Genomic DNA, 24,632 nt, shown 5'->3' with positions numbered 1-24,632 from the left:
ACTACACTAACACATTATACTAATAATCATCATAATTAAATGATAAACTTTAGAGTATTTCAGACAAGTCATAATAGCTCAGTGGGTTAACCTAACCTATCACATAACCTAGCAATACTTCCTAACATCAGGCTGCTCAAATTAGAATGCTATAGTATTTAACACATACTATTGCTGAAAATACATCCTTTCCTGATGCGTTTTCATACAGTTATCACTTTTATACACGAACTAACACCTCTAATAACGTTGAAAAAACAACAACGTGCTACGAAACCACCATGTAAACAAGACTCGTGCCTCCATATCGCTGCACTAAAAGACTGACGTCATCACTATGGAATTGTCATGTGTAGGAGGCCGGAACTTCGAGTTGGCCTTGGTACACCATTTGCCTGGTGTGAAAATGGGAAACCACAGAAAACCATCTTCAGGGCTGCCGACGGTGGGATTCGAACCCACTATCTCCCGGATGCAAGCTCACAGCCGCGCGCCCCTAACCGCACGGCCATCTCGCCCGGTGGAGAGATCTTTTATAAGATACGACTGTGAATATTCATCATGGGTTTCTATTCTTGTGCAGTTGGGGAATCAAAAATATTCGTGCATGATTATACTACAGCGAAGAAAAGATTGAGTCTTTGTCTATTTTGAACAGTTATATACATATTCCTGACATCCCTGCACCTCTTCAGTGACAACTACGCAGGACAAAACAAGAATATTTTGATGGTGCAATACTTGAGCACGCTAGCTGCTACTGGAAGATTTAACACAGGATGTCACCATTTTCCAGAGTGCGGACACTCATTCATGCCCTGTTATCGCACCTTCGAACAAATCGAGAAGATCAAGCGCAAAAAAGAGTATGTCTTTTCTACTTGGAAAATGGTATGATATAACGTAATAAGCTTCGAAGAAATTCAGTATAGTGAGGGTAAACCAGGAAATGATATGTGATTTTAAAGGACACTTTCAACCAGCAATTAGGGAAATAATAAAAGTGGAAATGCATCATTTACAGTCAGTAGATATCATAAATATCCGCCTCTGTGGTGCAGTGGTTAGTGTGATTAGCTGCCACCCCCGGTGGCCCGGGTTCGATTCCTGGCTCTGCCACGAAATTTGAAAAATGGTACGAGGGCTGAAACGGGGTCCACTCAGCCTCGTGAGGTCAACTGAGAAGAGTTGGGTTCGATTCCCACCTCAGCAATCTTGGAAGTGGTTTTCCGTGGTTTTCCACTTCTCCTTGAGGCAAATGCCGGGATGGTACCTAACTTAAGGCCACGGCCGCTTCCTTCCCTCTTCCTTGTCTATAATTTCCAATCTTCCCATCCCCCCGCAAGGGCCCTGTTCAGCACAACAGGTGAGGCCGTCTGGGCGAGGTACTGGTCATCCTCCCCAGTTGTATCCCCCGACCCAGAGTCTGAAGCTTCAGGACACTGCCCTTGAGGCGGTAGAGGTGGGCCCCTCGCTGAGTCCGAGGGGAAAACCGATCCTGGAGGGTAAACAGATAAAGAAGAAGAAGAAGAAGAAGAAGAAGAAGAAAAAATATCATAAATGCATTTATGAAGGGGCGGAAGTGTATGTTTTTACTAGTCAAAACACTCTTGTTCAGTCGTTTTTTTTTTATGTAAGTCGAAAAAGATTCCTACATTAGATGCACCAAATTTATATCATACTTTAATGTCACTGGACAGCAAAAAGTACAGTGATGTGATGCATTGTGTTTTCTCTCCAATAATAAAACCACTGTGTTCACAAAGAATGCGCCCAAAAGCTGGAAATCAAAGTATTTGGCGTGGAGTTAATCTAAACACCTGGACTCGTAGCAGCCCTAACGCACAGTCCACTTAACCAGAATGAGCATTCTAATATTCCCACTGTAAATTGCACATCTCAGTGCTTATGCTCATAACTTCGGTGGCCTACGTAAACCACTTGGTCTTCCGGCAGTAGCACAGCCAGGATCGACCGATGAGGGGTTATAGTTACAAAATGATGACAGAACATAATAAAAGTATGTGTGCGTGTGTGTCATTATAGGCTCCATGCGCTGATGGAAAAAGTGCACCGCTACGCTGCGAGTGGCGAACTTTGCAAGTTAATGCGTTTCACCCACCGCCGTTTCAATCCCTATATACTGCCTGTTCTGTGCCGCCAGAATTGCGTTTACAGCGACATTGCAGATGGCAGCACTTACCGCACCCACAGCACATGTTGGTTAAATGAGAGATGGTCCGTAACGCCAATATAAAATGAAAAATTATCCTTAACATGTTACTAATTGAGAAGAAAATGCACATACAGAAACTAACATTTGACATTTGAACTTGGCTTAAGATATAGAAGCCTAAAATATATAAAATCTTACCAGTTACAGTAGATATATTAGTATCATACCACTGTTGCATGGTACAAACATTTCAGAATTTTTTCGACACGGAGCACCTTTTCAGTCCTTTTATTATTGTTATTGTTATTTACCAGCAGTGGACGCAAAAAAAATTCTATCACTCGCTGATCCTTTGTTCATGACCAGATTTCAGGATACGTTTTATAGTACATACTAGCTGATATACCCGTGCTTCGCTACGGGATTCTCAGAAAGACTGCCTTGGTGGTTTTCCTAACTGAATTCAACATAGGTCATTACAAAAACGTCAGTAGGAATTGTAGCGATTGAAAGCAATGTTATCATATAAAATACTCGATGAAATGAAAAACCGCACACTTTCTCACTTTCAACGAACAGTACTGCGGTGCCGATCCAACAGTCCAAAGTTCCAGAGCTGGAATAACCAGGTCGCAGACTGCCATGAACACTCCTCTGTCATTATTCCGTTAAATATGCACACTACTCATTCCAATCAGTGCCTCAGAGTAGGCACTGAATAGCTCGAATACTATGATGAACCAGTGAGTTACGTAGGCTACCAGTAATATCAGAAAATGTATGAACCAGAAGAATGGCCTGCTAAAGAAGAAAGTTATCTAGCTCCCCAGCTACTTCCCGCCAATACACAGACAGGCTGTTACAGTCGGTACGACCAGGCGAGTTGGCCGTGTGGTTAGGGGCGCGCAGCTGTGAGCTTGCATCCGGGAGATAGTGGATTCGAACCACACTGGCGGCATCCCTGAAGATGGTATTCCGTGGTTTCCCATTTTCACACCAGTCACACCAGAATGTACCTTAATTAAAGCCAAGGCCGCTTCCTTCACACCCCTATTTATTTCCTACCCCATCGTTGCCACAAGACCTACCTGTGTCGGTGCGACGTCAAGCAAATTAAAAAACCTCGGTACTCTGCAGTAATCCTATCTATCGGGGATGAGTGGAAACAGAAGACAAAAAGCACATCACAACAAACAATGCAATGTTATTTTTGATAGAGTTTATGAGCTTTCTATAATGCAGGCCTTCACATTAGTTTTCTTTCGACTCTGTGATATATATATATTTTGCTAGGGGCTTTACGTCGCACCGACACAGATAGGTCTTATGGCGACGATGGGATAGGCCTAGGAGTTGGAAGGAAGCGGCCGTGCCCTTAATTAAGGTACAGCCCCAGCATTTGCCTGGTGTGAAAATGGGAAACCACGGAAAACCATCTTCAGGGCCGCCGATAGTGAGATTCGAACCTACTATCTCCCGGATGCAAGTTCACAGCCGAGCGCCTCTACGCGCACGGCCAACTCGCCCGGTACTCTGTGATATTAGAGCGTCATACACAATTATTTATATTGTAGACTGTAGTCCCTTATTCTCAGACTTTACATACCGATTTTCACTAAATTCTGTTTACCCATTTTCTCGTGACTCGGCGCTGATATGGACTTAGTAACAAAAATCCAAATTCATGAATATCTCTGTGATTATATGCGGTACGGTAACAATGTATAAGACATAAGTGATCGGTAATTTAATAACTTCTTACAAAACTACTACAACTTACGACATAACTAAAGATATGTTAGTTATGTAGTATTTATCGATACAACCACTAATAACATAAATAACTTATTTGAGAATTACATTTCAGGCCTTCCCCTAAACTACCATTTCACTCAGCGTGAATAAAATAATTTGTAGCCTAGATTGCAGTGGTTCATCACCCGACTTTACATACCGATTTACATTAAATTCTCTTCAGCCGTTTTATCGTGATGCGTGTACATACATACACACAGACAGACAAATTACGGAAAAGTAAAAAATGCATTTCCTTGTTACTGTGGACATGACAGATACAGAAATACCATTCATTTCAAATTCTGAGCTATGTACAGGCAAAACAATTATTTTATGTATAGATTAAATTTCAGGCCTTCCCCTAAAGTGCCATTTCACTCAGTGTGAATAACATGATTGATGGCCTAGATTATAGCGACTTATTCCCCGACTTTGCATACTAATTTTGGTGAAGATATGACCACTAATATAATAAATATTTGAAAATTAAATTTTAGGCCTTCCCCTAAACTACCATTTTTCTCAGCGTGTATAGCCTATATTGTAGCGACTTATTTCCCATCTCTGTCTACCGATTTTCATTAAGACACGACCACTAATAACATAAATATTTGAGATTCAAATTTCAGGCCTTCCCCTAAACTACCATTTCACTCAGCGTGATTAAAATAATTTATAGCCTAGATTGTAGCGGTTCATCACCCGACTTTACATTCCGATTTTCATTAAATTCTCTTCATCGGTTTTCTCGTGATGCGTGTACATACATACATACATACATACATACATACATACATACATACAGACAGACAGACAGACAGACAGACAGACAGACAGACAGACAGACAGACAGACAGAAATTACGGAAAAGTAAAAAATGCATTTTCTTGTTACTGTGGACATGACCGATACAGAAATACCATTCTTTTCAAATTCTGAGCAATGTACAGACAAAACTCTTATTTTATATATAAAGATTGCAGCGCGTGCGCCAGACATGTCATTACATCCACCACCCAATCTCACTGCGCTAAATAGTTTCTACTGCGTCTCCAGAAAATCATCTAGTGAGAACATAAATTAACCCATTTTGTAACAGATAAGACATACACTTCAGTTTTCTACGTTTTGATTCGAACTGAACTATATCATCATACTCATTGGAATCATCATTCAACCATTGTAAATATTTTATCTGCCGGTGAATAGAAATGCACACAACCCGGATTGTTTTGCCGAATGTGCTAAGTTCTGACAATGGCGTAGTGGAATGTGAAAAAGTTGTTAAGCGATTCCATAAAGCGCACCGACGATTCCGCGTACGAAGTCTAAAACATGTGTTTATAAACGAGCATGGTTTTCTTTCATGAAGCGAATAGCAACAGCGACTGTTGGGGAAATATTTATACAGCAGAACAGTAATTTTTACCAAATTCCTCTGTTTATTCATAATACCGAACAGGCTTCGATGTCAAGTCTCTCTGCAGGTGATAAACTTCTTTCACATATTTGGAGGTGATGATGCCATTGTTGTCATTTCACTGTCTAGGAAATGGGACTTCACATTTGTCAAATGGTAATAGTGAAATCTGAAAAGAAGTTTATGACTAGGATAACATGGATGAGTCACACAGGAAGTAGGTATCAGGAATAGAGAACTTCTTTTGAAAGTCCGTTTACAACAAAACACAACAGTTTATTCGCGAGAGCAGGAGATTTTTCAATATCAATGCCGCATACACCTTTAACATTGACCACGCAAACAAACTTGTCACTGGTTCGGTCGTAGAGGAGCCGTACCTAATTAGGCATTGAATCGGCAATCTCTGTTGGTCTAAGTGTTTTACATTAAGTTCTAAGTATTTTCTTCAGTAACTGGGAAATCCCGACAAACACTATCAACATTTTCCATTTAGGCTATCTGTCCAGAGTACTTTGTGACGGAGCTGACACTAGACCAGGAGTTCTGCCATATTCGTAACCGTTTGGGATACTATTCCCCACACCACATAGTACCGTGCGATTTATTCTGACCACGCGGATTTTGTCTTGCGAAAATTATGGGTTTGACTTTAAAGATAAACGATCTTTTGTTAATTATATTTAGCTGCTTCCTTTACTTTATTCAGACGATCAATTTCTGAGTTGTCTTAGGATTTCCTCTGTAGTCTTTTAACTTCATCAGCTGTTATCTCAGACTCAGAATTCTCGATTGGAGCCTCTAATGTCTGATTTTCTGATAACTGCTGTCATTCTTACTCGCTGGAATACTGACTTGGATTGAGACATCGTTGTTCACATGAATTTCGTACTCGTCATTCAATGTATTTCCTGCGGCTGAAGAGCTTTTTTCATCATAGATTTCTTCCTAAGAATTATCTTGTTGCTGTCTAGTCTCTCGTGGAGCTACTTTTCTGACTAGGAGGTAATGGGGATAATTCGAAGACGCTCTCTGGCTTCAATATATTTTTCTTTTAGTTTTATCTCGTATCTCATCTCTAAAATAATTCAGGCTACAAACACGAGAATAATCGGATAGAATCCATTGACTACTCTTGGTTGATCCTTGCCTTGTTAGCGTTAAGCCAGTTTTCCCAAAGTTCTTTATTGTGGGGATTTCAGGAATCCTCATACCTGAAGAATTTGGATTTGTTGCTATGATATCCAAAAGGGAACGCAACAATTCATTATTTTACGACCAGAGACACACATAAATGCTCGATGCAAACGCACTGGAACACAACAAAGTGGGTTCGGAGATAAGTCGGGTGCGTTAACTGGCGCCCCTAGCGGAGGTTTGTGACACTAAGAGCTCACGCTGAGAAGCATGTTAACCTCATAGCATACAGCAGGCAGTATGTAGCCTTGAGACGGCGGTGGTTTCACCACGGCCGACTTGATGCGTCACTCAAGCTAGCTCCTTACCGACTGGATCCATCGCTGCGCAAATTGCCGCATTTCCAGTTTTATTTATATTGTTTCGCTGTCATAAATGTTGGCAATGTGTTCGCAATAAGGTGCTTGCTGGCTTGATCATTTGAGCTGATAGTTATGCGCTAGTGAGTTTAATTTTTTATTGTGTAGTGTGGTGATTATATTTTAAAAATTGTGTTTACAACTCTTGGAATTTGTAACATTATTGTGCGCCTTTTTGTATTTCGATCAAAAATTTTCTGCAAACAAGAACAAATGTAATGAGAGGCTCAAAGTGTTTTCTCGCTGTAACTTCGTCCAAAAACAAGAATTTTAATGTATGCGCTAATTCGTTTTTTTTTTAATGGTGTACCGTAGTGATTTGGTTTTCTTTAGCTGTGTTTGGAAATATTCGACTATGTATTGCTGTGTACCTTTTTGTATTTCGAACAGGAAAAAAGAGCAAAGGGACACTATAATTTCACGAATTCTCTGTAGACCAGGACAAAACTACGGAGTGGTTCAAAGCAGTTAGCATTTTCATCTTAGTTTTCCGTTCCTATTTAGGGTATTTACTTTCTTTCTTAATCTGCTTACTCTCCAGGGTTGGCTTTTTCCTCGGACTCAGCGAGGGATCCCACCTCTACTACCTCAAGGGTAGTGTCCTGGAGCGTGAGACTTCGGGTCTGGATATACAACTGGGAAGGATGACCATTACCTCACCCACGCGAACGCAACAGCTATGCTGAACAGGGGTCTTGTGTTGGGGATGGGAAGATTGGAAGGGATAGACAAGGAAGAGGGAAGGAAGCGGCCGTGGCCTTAAGTTAGGTACCATCCCCGCATTTGCCTGGAGGATGAGTGGAAAACTATGGAAAACTACTTCGAGGATGGCTGAGGTGGGAATCGATCCCCCCTCTACTCAGTTGACCTCCCAAGGCTGAATGAACCCCGTTCCAGCCTTCGTACCACTTTTGGAATTTCGTGGCAGGGCCAGGAATCGAACCCGGGCCTCCGGGGTTGGCAGCTAATCACGCTAATCGGGTACTTTTACCCCTAAATTTTCTTTCATTGAATGATCCTTTAGACGAAGTCGTATTTGCCATATGACAGCAACACAACACACTTTTATCTAAGATAATCTCAACTTTAACTTTTAAACACTGACAAGTAAGAACCATTACTGTTATGACGGTAAAGCCAACGTATGAAGTGTTGTTACCTGAGTCATGAATTTTTATTTAAAATTCTTATTTTTCTTGCTATTTGTTTTACGTCGCACCGACACAGATAGGTCTTATGGCGACGGTGGAATAGGAAATGATTAGGAGTGGGAAGGAATCGGCCGTGGCCTTAATTAAGGTACAGCCTGATGTGAAAATGGGAAACCACGGAAAACCATCTTCAGGGCTGCCGACAGTGGGGTTCGAACCCATATCTCCCGGATGTAAGCTCACAGCTGCGCACCCCTAACCGCACGGCCAACTCGCCCGGTATTTAAAATTCTAGTGAAAGATATGAATGAAATGTAATCTGGAAATATATATATTGAAATTAAAATTTAAACATGTTTGAGTCAAAATACTTATGTTATCCATACAACGAATATAGAAAAATGTAGGAATTTTATGTTTTGTCCAGCCCTTTCTCTGAGAACAGCACTTGAAGAATTTTAAAACTCTAATTGAACAATGACTCTTCATCTCAAGGTTAACATCAGAAGACAAAATTATTGTGGTAAGTTCTGCTATGTGTCTAAATGCCATGATAATAAAGGCGATTACTATCATTCCTCACAGTTAAAGGAACGTCTGTTGGACTACTCTACCTCTCCGCAGTTTCATTTCACAACGTTGTTTCGGCACATATCAATGAAAGTAGCCTTTAGGTTTAATCATTTTAACAGTAGGAGGCAATTTAACATACTCCTTTATTCCCCAAATTAAGATAAATTGGCTATCAGAGTCAATATCAGAACGTCAGCCGGACTACTCCATCTCTCCGCAGTTTCATTTCACGACATTATTTTAGCAAATGTCAACGAAAATAACTTTTAAGAATAATCATTTTAACAGTATTAACCTATGTAATATTCCCCATAACTCTAAATTACGATAAATCGGAAATCAGAGTCAATATCTTTTCCATAAAGAATTGTGCATTTCTACCGCAAATAGATAGGCCGCCAGCGCCACGTGTCGAGCTGTGTAACTATTCCCGATTGTCAAGGCCGGTAAGGAGCTAGCTAGAGCGACGCATCAAGTCGGCCGTGAGCGCAGCGAGGGATCTAGTCGGCCGTGGTTTCACCGCGCACACAACCGCTGTTGTCTCACCGCGTGCTCATATAATGAATTTACAAGGAAAACAATTCACAGGAAATAGCAACAGAGCAATAACTGCAAATGTGATCAGAAGGAAACATTGGTTCACTAGATATCCTACCATTTCACGATAGAGGCAACGCAGTAATTTATGTATTAGTAGTAGTGATAACGAGGTTAGTGTTCATATAAACATTCAGCAATGCTGTCTTTAAAAAAAATATCGTTGGTCTATTTCTAATACGATATCATGTTAGCGTAGGTAACAATCATTACGGTATTTCATGAAGGCGAATAATTGTTTCCATGAAATGTAACCATATTTCAGCTGTTGTTTTCTGCATTTTGCTCAGAACATGTCACCTCACGTACTGATCGACCGGGTGGTCTCGACCTGGCATCTCAGACGTAGGGAAAGAGAACTACAACAGGGGCAAGAGTGTAGTGAAACTCTTTCTGATAAAGCGGCTCGGGCTTGATTTTGGACCTATTAAATTTCCTGATATTGAAACCGCATGTACACTATCAAAATTATGCATGAGAAGAAAAGTTCAGATCACTTAAAGTTGCCAATAAGTGATTATTTATATTGTGTGTCTGTATTTATAATATGATGCAGTCCACCTCTGTAATATAACGGTTGGCCCTACTAGCTGCCTTCCACGGCGGCCCGGGTTTGAATTCTGACACTGCCAGAAACTGGTATGTGGTTAAAACGGTGCATGCAGCTCCTTTCCATTAGGGGTGTGCTTGAAAAGAAATCCACCACCTCGGGACGAGAACATGAATTTACGGATGTAAAATACGGCATTTCTGTGAGCTATTGATATTGCGTAATAGAGGCCTGTTTGTGTAATTATATTTGTCTACTGCCTTTCTAAATACATTTCGTTAGGTTTTAACGGAATACTATAAAATTTTACGCTTTGCTCTTTAATACAGTACGGTAGATTATTATTATTATTATGATGATTATTATTATTATTATTATAATTAGGACTATGGCAATACAATACACTGTGTATCATTATATTATTATGTATGTGCTCTAAAAAGGCCTAGTGCAGCTTGCTTTGCAAATATAACATTGCTGTAATAATTTGTTTCTAATTGTTAACCTATTTGAAAAATGGTTAAAATGCATGTTGTAAAGAGTTATTTTTTATTAACTAAAATGTATAAATCCCGAATCACTTCTTGTGATTTACTGCTATGTTCCACCGTCTTTTCAAATGCATTCCATGAGATCGTGAAGGAAACCTTCGTATCACAGTATCTATTAATGCAGCCAACAACAAGTATATAGTTCTGCCTGAACGTTATGACATTAAAAATAATAATAATAATCTGAAGACAACATTGTAAAATGATTCTTCTCCTTCTACTTATTTTCCTTCTTAATTTATTTATTGGGTTCCGCTTTCGCGTTATACCCAGCCACTAGTCGTTTTATCGAGTAAAGCCAAAACTATGAAGGATGATATAATAACTATAAACGTGAGGAGGGGGGGGGGGGAGAAGATAAGAAATTAGCTGAAAAAACATGCGTAGCTATCATATAATGTGTCAAAAACAAAACAAAAAACTTGGGATAGAGAATGTACAGGGACACAAGGTTCTACTCTTCACGCCAGTGTGATCCATCACGGCGGCTATCTACATAACAAACATGACCGGATCAAGACGTAGATAATGTGGTCTTAGATTCTAATAATGGCTTTAGAAAAAACATAGAAAGGGATTCAGCGATAGAGTGCCACTGTAAAATGATTGAATATATGTATGCAAACATCACACATATTCCAGTTTCTAATAGTCAGCTGTTGATAAAGGTGCCCCAAAGTGGTTCGCGTAATTTCCACCCACAGCAGCACATTGCTATACGCACGGAGCCTATAGAGACACTGATACAAGTAAATTATGTTGATATTCAGATTGCAGTACCGGTACACAACAAAATCTAACTTTAAAATACAGAACAGAAACAACATGATCATGGTGAATAGTTTTACGGCGAAAGTATGTTCAGATTACAATCTAAAATCCAACTTTCAGGGCTTCTTTAAAAATTGATTCAAGATATCTGTTAGTTTTACAACGATGTCTCCGTAAATGTTCAAAAGTCAACCCCTTGAATCGACTCTCACTTATTTATTGTCAGTTTTATTTCTGCGGTTTTTACACAATTCACTATTTCAGACAGTCAAAGGATAGTAGATGTACTAAAAGGCAAAAAAGGAAATTGTAGAGGGTTTAATTATTCAAACAGGGATTTTAAGTAAGATGTTAGGTGGACATGTTCACACTTGCTGGAATATTCTTTCTTTCTTTCTTTCTTTCTTTCTTTCTTTCTTTCTTTCTTTATCTATTTATCATCCAGGTTCGGCTTGTCCCTCGCACTCAGCAAGGGATTCCACCTCTACCGCCTCAAGGGCAGTGTCCTGGAGCGCGAGACATTGGTTCGGGGGATACAACTGGGAAGGAGGACCAATATCTCGCCCAGGCGGCCTCACCTGCTATGCTGAACAGGGGCTTTGTGGAGGGATGGGAAGATTGGAAGGGACAGGCAAGGAAGAGGGAAGGAGGCGGCCGTGGCCTTAAGTTAGGTACCATCCCGGCATTTGCCTGGAGGAGAAGTGGGAAACCACGGAAAACCACTTCGAGGATGGCTGAGGTGGGAATCGAACCCACCTCTACTCAGTTACTTCCCGAGGCTAAGTGGACCCCGTTGCGGCCCTCATACCACTTTTTTCAAATTTCGTGGCAGAGCCGGGAATCGAACCTGGACCTCCGGCGGTGGCAGCTAATCACACTAACCACTACACCACAAAGGCGGACTGCTAGAATATTATCCAGCAATAACTAGCATAGGACTGTTTAAGGAATACAAGTAATTTATTGAAATTACCTCATGTAAGCAGGAACTGCTTCTTCCTCAGCTTCAACCAGTGGCTTCACAACTGCGGGCTGTTTACTGGACAATAGTTCTCCTACACCACAGTACATCTGACTCTCCTGAGGTTTGAAGAAATCTTTCGTATCTTCTTCCGGGCTCAGCACTCGACTGCAACATAGAACAAACTGTGAGCGAGAGACGAAACATATGAACACAGAATATGCATTCTTCGTATTTACAGATCATATTATCACAACAAGTAGCGTGTAGTCATTTTTCTCGAAGGAATTACTGTCTACGTAAAGCCAATGAAGTGATGAGGGGAACTTATGCTAACACGTAATTTCGTGTATTAGTAGCTCCAGATAAGAATGTCTATGATTGAACGCGATAGCTTCAAATCTCCTATTGGAACAATAGCACAAATCTGAGGTATTCTAAAATGAAATTTATTTCATACCATGTCGAATTTCATAAGTTTATGTTCTTGAAAATAATGTGAAAAGTAGAATGTTATGATACTCTAGTTATTTCAGGCACTCAACTTTTACCAACATAAAAATATAGTATTAGAAACATCTTTCAACGTTTCTAGAACACATACTTAAATACCAGATAGCTACACTGCGTCATGTGGACGAGTCAATACATCTATCGACTGATTCTTAAACGATACCTTTTCCTTCGTGAATGATGTCCACTGGTTGCCTGGTGGGCCATGAACTGCCGATTTATGCGATTGAATGACGTTATTGTATTCCTTACGGAAGTAAGAACGTAGACTATTTATCTTGCGGGTAACTGATTTTTTGTAACGTTCGGCTCAATCTCTTTAAATTTCTCCACTAATATCCTAACTTGTTTTAAAATCCCCAATGTTTTACTGTGGATCTTCCTTCTCCCGAAGACATGTAGACTACATATACATGTTAGAAATTCATGCTCCAAATTGCAGCGGGCTAATACGGTGTTGTGAGGAAATTGAGGTTTGAAATGACGCGTCCATTTACAGTTTAGAGTCTAAATTTTAGACAATCATTTCACATGAGGCTGCAACTGACACCTGAAGGCTTGACGTTCATGCACACCGCACCTCAAGCCACGCCAGCTTTCATTTTTTTCCGTTTAGGCCTACACGATCATTTGGCGAGAAGTTTGGCGTGAACTGAGGTTGGAACCGAAATGAAAATTGTCCTTCTAAATGGGCCTTTATGATGATGCTTTAAGCTTCAGTCGGAGTAACGGGCAGGTTATTTACAAGTTTAAGGTTTAGAAATTAGTTTATCATTAAAGACTTGACACAATTCGTTTTTAACAATGCAGAATAAATTACAAATCTGTTCTTTAATATTTCTGCAGGTTTAGGTGAATATTTCACTGCGCATAAGTTGTAGGAAAGTGAACCTCCGTGGCTGGGCGGCAGCGCCCCGGCCTCTCACCTCTGGGTTCCGTGGTTCAAATCCCGGTCATTCCATGTGAGATTTGTGCTGGAAAAAGTGGAGGCAGTACATGTTTTTCCCTGTATCTTTCATTCCAGCAACTCTCTCCAATATCATTTCACTTCATCTGTCAGTCACTGACCAGTGCCCCTCGGGAGTGCGACAGACTTCGGCAGCCGGCACAGTTCCTATCCTCGCCGATAGATGGAGGCTTCATTCATTCCATTCCTGACCCTGTTGAAACTGGAAACAGGCTGTGGATTTTCACTTTCAAATTGTATGAAAGTAACTTGGTAGAAACTTCAACGATTCAAAAAATGAATTAACTGCGTAATATTTACAATAAATATGAATTTGATTCTTACCTATGAAATATCACAACTTGAATATTCTCACGCAGGGAAAATTGTATTTTAAATGTTGCTTTTACAGTGTAAGACTTTCAAATTATGTAATGAAACAATAAACAAAATTATTTGAGCCACCTTATGGGAAATAAAACAATGGATAATTATCGATAGGAAATATATAATTTTTAGAAACATAAACAATATGTTCATAGTAAGGAGGTATAAACTTCTCAATCATGCTGCTGATTGTACGGAAATAAGTTTCCTCAATTGCACGGACAAGAGCGGAGTCTTGTTCAGGGGTGGTCTTTATCTCCCCTTTAATCTATTTTCGATAGTATCGTAGGACTTGCTCACCACCAGCTTGCCATGATCATATCCTTTCTGCACTGTCTCCAGTTTACTTGATATTGCATGTCCGGCTCCATGGCTAAATGGTTAGAGGGTCCCGGGTTCGATTCCTGGCTGGGTCGGGGATTTTGACCTAAATGGGTTAATTCCCCTGGCACGGGGACTGGGTTTATGTGTCGTCTTCATCATCACTTAATCCTCATCGCGACGCGCAGGTCAGCTACGGGAGTCAAATCAAAAGACCTGCACCTGGCGAGCCAAACTTGTCCTCGGACACATGCCGGCACTAAAAGCCATACGCCATTTCCATTTCAACGAGAGAGAGAGAGAGAGAGAGAGAGAGAGAATGCTGTGTTCCTCGTAACCCCAGGCAGGCGACCATGTGTTTGTTGACGTCAACTTGCCATTGCCGGCTATAGGCTACCTGTACACGCCATACGATATCCCTAATCCTATTTGAATCAACAACGGTACCAAATTAAAGGTACGAACATGCCGAGTCGATTACTGGTGCTCATAGCAGTGCTCTTCACTCATCACTAAACACTCAAAGGCGCACATACCGGGTGGGAGACCCTAAGCGCTCATTATTTATTTATTTATTTATATGTTTGTTTATTTATTTATTTATTTATTTATTTATTTATTTATTTATTTATTTATTTATTTACTAGCAAGATGCCCGTGCTTCGCTACGGTATTATAATGAAATTTATAATTAAATGCTTAACGTTGTATATATAATCCGCCGAAATTCGCGATCTAACTCGTTTTCTGAGAGAATCCGGCAAAATTCGTGATCTAACTCGTTTTCTGAGATATTGCGGCAAAGTTCCTCCCATCTTTCAACCTTTCTTCGATTTCGTTCTTCCCGGGCTACGTCCAGGTATTCCACCCGGTCAGTTGGGTCCCTAAATCTTTGCCATCTTTTCCTATAAGCCTAAGCATTTTTAATACGGATCAAATCCTTGAGAAGATCCGGCGTGGTGTAGTCTTGGGTGCCTTGGAGGTACTGAACCCGCGGCCGGACTGCAATCGTTGTCATTACCCGGCCAGGACCCGTTTCCAGCGCGGTCCGGACATTTTGACGATGGTCCAGAATATTATTATTATTATTATTATTATTATTATTATTATTATTATTATTATTATTATTATTATTATTGATGGTGTGGAACCCACAGCAAGATGCAAGACCGCTACTTGGCGGGAAATTTGTGACCAGCACCATCGTCACGCGTAGGCAAGTGCACGAGATTTCTGGTGACACGAATGATATTTCCGTGCATTATTGACCTTATTATAGAGGTGAACAATTGCACGGTCAATGTCATTCCTATCTTTTATTTCAAATGTGTTTAAATTTTTATTTAAATGCCAAGGAGAATATACTGTAATCTAACTTTATGTTCTCCAAAGGAAAATATGGTTCTTGAAAACGAACCCAGAAAAGATTAAAAATGATCAGTGTATGACCAGAATAAGTACATTATGAACAGTAAAATCAATTGGTCTCAATTCCTTTTGCACCCCACTGCTGTTAAGTTGATTTACCCCCCCCCCCCTCAAAAAATAGAAGGCGTGTTTCCATGTGTTTAAAGGAGATTTCCAAATACCAATGTTCACGTCTGTTACCTTCAGTTCTGAGTTATAAGTATCCCCATAAAAAGAATTCATATTTTCACTTCCTTTCACACTTCCCCTCCCCCTAAGTGAATTTCCCGTTAAAAATACTTAATTATTTAATAGTAAAGGATCTTCTAAATACCAATTAGCACGACCCTAACATCATCAGTTTTTGAGATTTGTGTCCTCATAAAAGGAATTCAACTCCATTTAACCCCCCCCCAAAGATGATTTCCCCCGAAAAACGCCTTTTTCTTTGTTTTTAAAGGAGATCCGAATACCAATTTTCACGTCTGTAACAACTTTAGTGTTTATTAGATGTAAGTATCCTCATACAATTAATTCAATTAATTTTGAAATTCTTTCACCCCCCCCCCCCCCCCCACCTTCATTGGATTTTCCGAGAATACGTGTTTCTTTAATTTTAAAGCAGATTTCAAATACAAATTTTTACGTCAGCAAAATCTTTCATTTTTGAGATAGTAGTATCCTCATACAAATAATTCAACTAATTTTTGAATTTCCCTCTCCCCTTCAGGTGGATTTCCGAAATCAAAAAATGCATATTCCTTTAATTTTAAAGGAGATTCCAAATACCAAATTTCACGTCTATAACATCTTCAGCTTTTGAGATATCAGTATCCTAATTAAAAGAATTTAACCCCATTTTCAATTACTTTTACCCCTCCACCCAAGTGGTTTATCAGAAAACAAAAAATACATGTTTCTTTATTTTAATAGAGATAAAAAACTATTTTCACTTCGGTAACATGTTAAGTTTTTTGATATACTGTAGAAATGCTCATTTTAAGATTTCACCCCCTTTTTAGTTCCCCTTAAGTGTAGTTTCCAAAAACAAGTCAGCTATGTTTCTTTACATTTACAGGAGATTCCAAATACCAATTTTTACCTCTGTAACATTTTACGTTTCTGAGATATACTGTATATATAGTCTTTCTAAAAATTCACCCCAATTTGTCACTCCTGTTTAACCCCCTTTAATTTGATTTTCCAAAAACAAAAAAATACGTGTTTCTTTATTTTCAAAACAGATCCCAAATACCAATTTTCAGGTCTGTAATATCTTCATTTTCTGAGATATAAGTATCCTTATTAAAGGCATTCAACCCGTTTTTCACCCTTTTCATCCCTCCTATTAGGATTTTCCTAAAACAAAAAATACGTGTTTCCTTATTTTTAAAGAAGATTCTAAATACCAATTTTACATCTGTAAACTTTTATAGTTTTGATATATGGATACACTTATTTTAAAATTTCATTCCCCTTTTCACCCCCTTAGCGACGGAATATCCAAAAATCCTCTCTTAGCGAGCACCTACATGTTAATATGAATGTATCCCCAAAATTTCATTTCTTTATGTCCAGTAGTTTTGGCTCGGCGATAATGAATCAGTCAGTCAGGACAAGTTAGTGAAGTGTAAGAGAGGGCCGTGAGCCCTAACTTCGCCACGTGCAAATGCATAAAATAAATCCATATCAAAACCTCAACATACAGTGCATGTAACATCATTTTAAATCATAGCACTGTTCGCAGTCTCTAGAAACTACCTAAATTAATGAAGTAAAATACCATTATAATTGTTATTTTTGGATGGTTAATATTATATATCTATATCATACTTGCTCTCATTCACACTAACATTCATGCAAGTTGTTCACGTATTTAAGAGGAAATCTGGACAAGACAGTTTCAATGAACCTGTTGAAGTGGTATTACGTATACTGACAGTTATTACCAATTTAGCAAAATAAAAATGCTATTTTAATTGATAAATGCTTTTTGAAATACGTAAAATTAGAGCTACCTAAAATATATTTTTAGAACCTATTTTCCATATTTGAAAGCGCAGTTAGGCACCTAAAATGAAAAAAAAAATGTTGCACCTAAAATTCCGAAAAATGTTCATTCTTTCTTACTTATCACACCATTCAGATTCTTTTTACATAAAGCTAGCGAGACACCACTCAGAAGGAAAATATGAATTTTTTGAAACCAAGTTAATGATGGCAAATTATGTAATAATCTGAATATCCAGTACTGTGAACAGGTTGGGTTAGATTGACCTGAGGTAAGCAAATGGAGGCCCCGGAATAATGCCTTGCAGGGGGCCCGAACATTCCTTCAACCGGCTCTGCACCTAGCAATAACAAATCTATTATTCTCAAACTTGTAATTTTGTTTGACTTTCTTTAACACACTACCAAGCCTTGTAATCTTCAACTACCTGACTTAGATCGTAATCTTAGTGTACAGAATACTACACACTATTTTCATAAGATATAATTACCAAACATCGATTGACGAACTGAACATTAGGTGCAAACAAACAGCAACTACACGGATCGAATCACGCCTATCGAACAAGTACTGTAAGCATTACAGCCATACTGAATCTGCTACGTGGCAGATCTGCTGTCAAAATTCGTTTCAGAACTGAACGCATAAAAAATAATTTGACAGAACAAGGCTCGAGTTGTACATCAATTAACCCATTAATAATTTCATTTCAAGAAAGACATTTCGAGAATACAGTAGACCTTTCGTATAACGACATTTTTAATGTTCTGCCACAAGTTAATTTTCCAATTGCCATGCTACTCACCTAGTGGATCCATCGAGGCTATCCAACTGGGAGAGCTGTACCATGTCAGGGCGGTGGGTAGGCTGCTCCCTCAATCTCCGAAGTTCCTCCTCACGATCGCGCATTTCGCGGAGCTCCATTTCGATGAGGATGTGCGCTGCTTTGCCAGATGGCTGTCTTGTTGGCACATGGGTGGCTACTGCTGAGGATCGAGCGCTACTGAGGGCCTCTTCCCGTTGACGGGCCAGCTCTGCCTCGCGTTCCTGTTGCAGACGGATTTCGCGCTGTACCACAGTCTCAGGCCTGAAGAAATACTCTGACTTCTCAGTTCTGATCTCCATATGCACATCCAAGGGGTCAGGAACTTGTATCGGCCGAGCGTAAAAGCAGTCCTGTTCGGATGCTTCATTGGTGAGTTCGATTTTCTCAGCATCACTCAGATTGGAGATAAAACGTGATCGGGGCGCACTGGCCATCATCATCTGTTCCCAAAAGTTCTTAGTCTTCTCTTTGTTCTCTAGAATAGAGTCGTAGACTACCTCCCCTGCAACACACAGAACGACAGATAAGAATCCCTACACACAACCCGGAGATCTACCTTACTACCTTTAGCATTTCTAACCATCTTCGGTGTCACGAAGAACAATCTCTCCAAGCTTACGAACTGCCATGAGAGACGCTATTAAGACCACAATCATTGCCTGCCGAACATTTGAAACAAATGGATTGCAGAAGCAGAACGATAATATCACTTTTGTGCGCGAGACTGTTGTATGGAGATCACGTAACTGATAACAGACTACCTTGGAGAAATGACGTCATAAATGAACACATGACTATGTGCCGAGACGGCGCCACGGCAATAAGAAAAGAGAGGTTGAGCTAGATCTCGCTGGATCAACAGTGAACTATTGTTGCTAGCACGTACTAGCTTGTGCATTTTTATTGCAAAACTCCGTTTTCTTCAAGACTTGAACTCCATTTCGTGCCTATGATTCTTGTATTTATTTACGATGTGTTTTACGTCGCACCGACACAGATAGGTCTTATGGCGACGATGGGGTAGGAAAGGGCTAGGATTGGGAAGGAAGCGACCGTGGCATTAATTAAAGTACAGTCTCAGCATTTTCTTGGTGTGAAAATGAGGAAACCACGGAAAACGATATTCAGGGCATCCGACAGTGGGATTCGAACCCACTATCTCCCGAATGCAAGCTAACAGCTACGTATCTGAACCAATCCGCGTAGGGTTCGTTACAAGTCTACAAGATTTTCAACACGTAGCAGAATTTATTTCACATAAATGATAATATGTCGAGTATATAACAATTTTCTGTGGTTATTTCTCCGCTGCAGCCCTTGTCAGGCAGACTCTCCGCCGCGGGCAGGCATATGTCGTGTATAGGAAATTGCGTGTAGTTGTGGTAAAGGATAGTGTGTGTGTGTTGCAGGGTAGTTGGGGACAGCATAAACTCTCAGTCCCCGAGCCAAGGTCAAAATCTCTGACACGGTCGGCAGTCGAACCCGGGATCCTCTGAACCAAAAGATCCTACGCTGACCATTCAGCCATGGAACCGGACATATGTTAAGTATGACAGGTGGGGACGGAAACACGAGTAGATAGAGAAAAAGAGAGAAGTCCGACCGTGCGAACAATGATGGTATTCTCTAAAGACAAGGAAAGGCGGCGAAAGGATGAAAAATGAAGATTCCCAAGGCCTCGAAAATCTAATACCTACCGTTAGAGAACAAGAGTGACCAGGACAGGTCGGATAGAAAAGATGAAATTAAGGTTCTCCATTAGCAGTGTGCATGGGAGGACGACTCACCCACCCCGTACTTGTGAGCTGTAGTTACGAATAGTTCTCGTTAGCTACAAACTGCCAATGACTTGATTATAAGCTAAGCAATTGCTAAACTGTTAGTCAGTGACTTACAGATTTTATAGAAACTACAGTACGTAAATGAGAGCAAGAATCTTTCATTTCATAATAATGTGGCACTTTGCACCTTTCTACTGATAAGTATCCAGTTCAGCTAATAACTGTTATTTTTAACCACAGGAATGTTTAGCACGGCTTATCGGAGCTCAGTGATTACTCCCTCACCGTATCTCAAGAACAAGGACAAAATCCAACACATTCTGGAGTGGTACCTCACTTACTGAAACCTTCTGTTCAACAAACAACACAACTCACGTCTACTCGATTCATGGCATTTGTAGTGGACAATGATATCAGATATGTTGTTTTCGTCACATTTGTGGAACCTAATCTATAACCGCATAACACAGCAATAATAAAGATTACTATCTTTGATCACGGCAACGACCATCAGATATCTCAAGAAATAAAGCAAACATCCTTAAGTTGAATAGACCTTCTTCTTCTTACTCCGCTTACCCTCGAGAGTCGGTTTTTCCCTCGGACTCAGCGAGGAATCCGACCTCTACCGCCTCAAGGGCAGTTACTGGAGCTTCAGAATCTTGGTCGGGGGATACAACTGGGGAGAATGACCAGTAACTCGCCCAGGCGGCCTCACCTGCTATGCTGAACAGAGGCCTTGGTGGGGGATGGGAAGATTGGAAGGGATAGACAAGGAAGAGGGAAGGAAGCGGCCGTGGCCTTAAGTTAGGTACCATCCCGGCATTTGCCTGGAGGAGAAGTGGGAAACCACGGAAAACCATTTCCAGGATGGCTGAGGTGGGAATCGAACCCTCCTCTACTCAGTTGACCTCCCAAGGCTGAGTGGACCTCGTTCCAGCCCTCGTACCACTTTTCAAATTTCGTGGCAGATCCGGGAATCGAACCCGGGCCTCCGGGGGTGGCAGCTAAACACACTAAACACTACACCACAGAGACGAACTCAATAGACCTACTTAGAATTAAGAATTGTAGATAATTACTTACCAGTATCATCACTAGTGTTGAGAATTATATGCAGATGCATGTTACTCATGCAGGCGCATCTATATACAGTATATAAAATAAGAGTTTTGTTTGTACATTGTTCAGAATTTGAAAAGAATGGTATTTCTGTATCAGTCGTGTCCACAGTGTCAAGGAAATGTACTTTTTAATTTTCCGTAATTTCTGTCTGTCTGTCTGTCTGTCTGTCTGTCTGTCTGTCTGTCTGTCTGTATGTATGTATGTATGTATGTATGTATGTATGTATGTATGTATGTATGTATGTATGTACACGCATTACGAGAAAACGGCTGAAGAGAATTTAATGAAATTCGGTATGCAAAGTCCGGGAATAATTCACTACAATCTAGGCCGTAAATAATTTTATTCTTGCTGAGTGAAATGGTACCGTAGTTTAGGGGAAAGCCCAAAATTTAATTCTCGAATATTTGTCTTATTAGTGGTCTTATTGACAAATACTATATCACTTTAGTATTAAGTTTCCGATCATTTATGTCTTATACATTTTTACCTTATCGGCTGTGATAATGGAGATTATTCATGAATTTGGATTTTTGTTGCTAAGTTCACATCAGCGCCGTCACGAGAAAATGGATAAACAGAATTTGATGAAAATCGGTATGTAAAGTCGGGGAATAAGGAACTACAGTCTACGCTATAATTAATTTTATACAACGCCCTAATATTACAGAGTCGAAAGAAAACTGAATGTGAAGGCCTACAATACAGAAAGCTCATAACATTGATTAACAATAACATTACATTGACCATTGTTTGTTGTGATGTGCGTTGTGTCTCTGTTGCCACTCATCTCCGATAGATGGGATTACTGCTGTATACCGAGTTTTTTTATTTGGTTAACGTCGCGCCGACACGGATAGGACTCATGGCGACGAAGGACTAGGAGTGGGAAGGAAGCGGCCCTGACGTTAATTACGTTACAGCCCCAGCATTTTTCTCGTGTGAAAATGGGAGACCACGGAAAACCATCTTCAGGACTGTCTACAGTGGAGTTCGAACCCACTACCCCCCGCATCCAAGCTCACAGCTGCGCGCCCCTAACCACACAGCCAACTCACCCGGTCGTACCGAGTATAACAGCATGCCTGAATATTGGCGGGAAGTAGCTGGAGAGTTAGATAACTTTCTGACACTACTGATACATAACAAACTGATTCATCATAGCATTCGAGCTATTCAATCCCTACTCTGAAGCACTGATTGGAATGAGCAGTGCGCATGTTTAACGGAATAACGGCAGAGAAGTGTTCACGGCTGTCTGCAGTCTGGTCATTCCAGCGCTGGAACTTTGGACTGTTAGATCGGCACCGTATTACTGTTCGTTAAAAGTGAGAAAATGTGCGATGTTTTAATTTGATAGAGTGTTTTATATGATAACATTGCTTTTAATCGCTACATCAAATCAAATCAAATCAAAATCTCTTTATTTGCAAATGAGGTGTCTGCCTCGGTGGCAAATGGTACACTAAAATACATTATTGTCAAGCACTAAATTTTAAATTAACAAGAGAAGAAGACAATTTTCCTAGAATACAATATTATAAAATTTACGCTAACAATTTTTTCTATTAAACACACAGCTCATCCTTAATAAATTTATATTATTTACAAAATTCTACTTATAACATCTCCTGTACTTACAAACCTAGTCAACTCATATACAGTATGTGGAATTACTTCAAATAATACTATACGACTGGTATAAGATTAAAATTTACATTGCATTTATTTACTTGTTTTGTACCCATTTTGGAACCTAAGTAGCATAACGACCTGCTGCGTCTTAACCAGAGCCCCTCTTGCCATTCCCACTGACGACTTCAGGTAGGAAAACCACAAAGACAGTCTTTCTGAGAATCCCATACATCAGCTAGAATCATAATAAGAGTTAGTCATCATCATCATCATCTGTTTACCCTCCAGGTTCGGCTTTTTCCCTCGGACTCAGCGAGGGATCCCACCTCTACCGCCTCGAGGGCAGTGTCCTGGAGCTTCAGACTCTTGGTCGGGGGATACAACTGGGGAGAATGACCAGTACCTCGCCCAGGCGGCCTCACCTGCTATGCTGAACAGGGGCCTTGTGGAGGGATGGGAAGATTGGAAGGGATAGGCAAGGAAGAGGGAAGGAAGCGGCCGTGGCCTTAAGTTAGGTACCATCCCGGCATTCGCCTGGAGGAGAAGTGGGAAACCACGGAAAACCACTTCCAGGATGGCTGAGGTGGGAATCGAACCCACCTCTACTCAGTTGACCTCCCGAGGCTGAGTGGACCCCGTTCCAGCCCTCGTACCACTTTTCAAATTTCGTGGCAGAGCCGGGAATCGAACCCGGGCCTCCGGGGGTGGCAGCTAATCACGCTAACCACTACACCACAGAGGCGGACATAAGAGTTAGTAATTAGCCTAATGTTTCGTGTTAAATTCGGTCGACTGAAACATGTTCCCTCGTGCTTGGGTATGCGTATATACTGGTCGTTTGTGTATATTTCTATATTAACAGCATATGTGGTGCATAATTGATTGTGGCGAATACCGTTTTCGAGTTTTCTGGACTTCGCTAAAGCACGCAACATACGTCCGCTGACCTGAGAATGGCTTTACGTGGTTTCACATTCTCCTCATGAAAGCAAGTGCCGGGATAGTTCATTTTATAGGCCCCGGCCTAGCGAATGATGAACGATGATATCACCTTTCTCCGCATCTCAAATCACCGAGAGAGGGGGCCCACCGTACCCACAACAAGGTACGGAATGAAAGCTAAAAATAAGTATAAATGTCTGACTCCTTGGTTGAGTAGTCAGCGTTGAGGTCTTCGGTTCAGAGGGTCCCGGGTTCAATTCCCGGCCGGGTCGGGGATTTTAATCGCATGTGATTAATTATTCTGGCTCGGGGACTGGTTGTTTGTGTTTTTGCCAACACTCTCCTCTTCATATTCAGACAATACACCACACTACCAACCACCACAGAAATACGCAATAGTGATTTACATCCCTCCACATAGGGTTGGTGTCAGGAAGGCCTCCAGCCGTAAAACAGGGCCAAATCCACATGTGCAACACAATTCGCACCCACGACCCCACAAGGTGGTTTTTTTTTTTTTTTTTTTTTTTTTTTTTTTTTTTTTTTTTTTGCAAGTTGCTTTACGTCGCACCGACACAGATAGGTCTTATGGTGACGATGGGATAGGAAAGGGCTAGGAGTGGGAAGGAAGCGGC

General features: G+C 40.6%; 1 protein-coding gene across 2 annotated transcripts in view; it reads right to left on the bottom strand.

Moving 5' to 3' along the window:
* The window catches only part of LOC136862988 (uncharacterized), a 230,216-nt gene extending 210,981 nt beyond the window's left edge, over positions 1-19,235 (bottom strand). For both annotated transcript variants that reach the window (XM_067139290.2, XM_067139292.2), the window contains exons 1-3: positions 19,095-19,235; positions 18,494-19,016; positions 12,116-12,271 (exon numbers count right to left, since the gene is read on the bottom strand). In XM_067139290.2, the coding sequence (XP_066995391.2) occupies positions 12,116-12,271; positions 18,494-19,016; positions 19,095-19,170 (755 nt within the window). In that variant the 5' untranslated portion in view covers positions 19,171-19,235. The remainder of the gene's footprint in view (positions 1-12,115; positions 12,272-18,493; positions 19,017-19,094) is intronic.
* Positions 19,236-24,632: the final 5,397 nt, after the last annotated feature.

The sequence above is a fragment of the Anabrus simplex genome, chromosome 2 (genome assembly GCF_040414725.1).
Source record: "Anabrus simplex isolate iqAnaSimp1 chromosome 2, ASM4041472v1, whole genome shotgun sequence".
Taxonomy (NCBI): Eukaryota; Metazoa; Arthropoda; class Insecta; order Orthoptera; family Tettigoniidae; genus Anabrus; species Anabrus simplex.
Note: the sequence above shows the minus strand (reverse complement) of the source record. Positions and strands in the feature narration are given on the sequence as shown.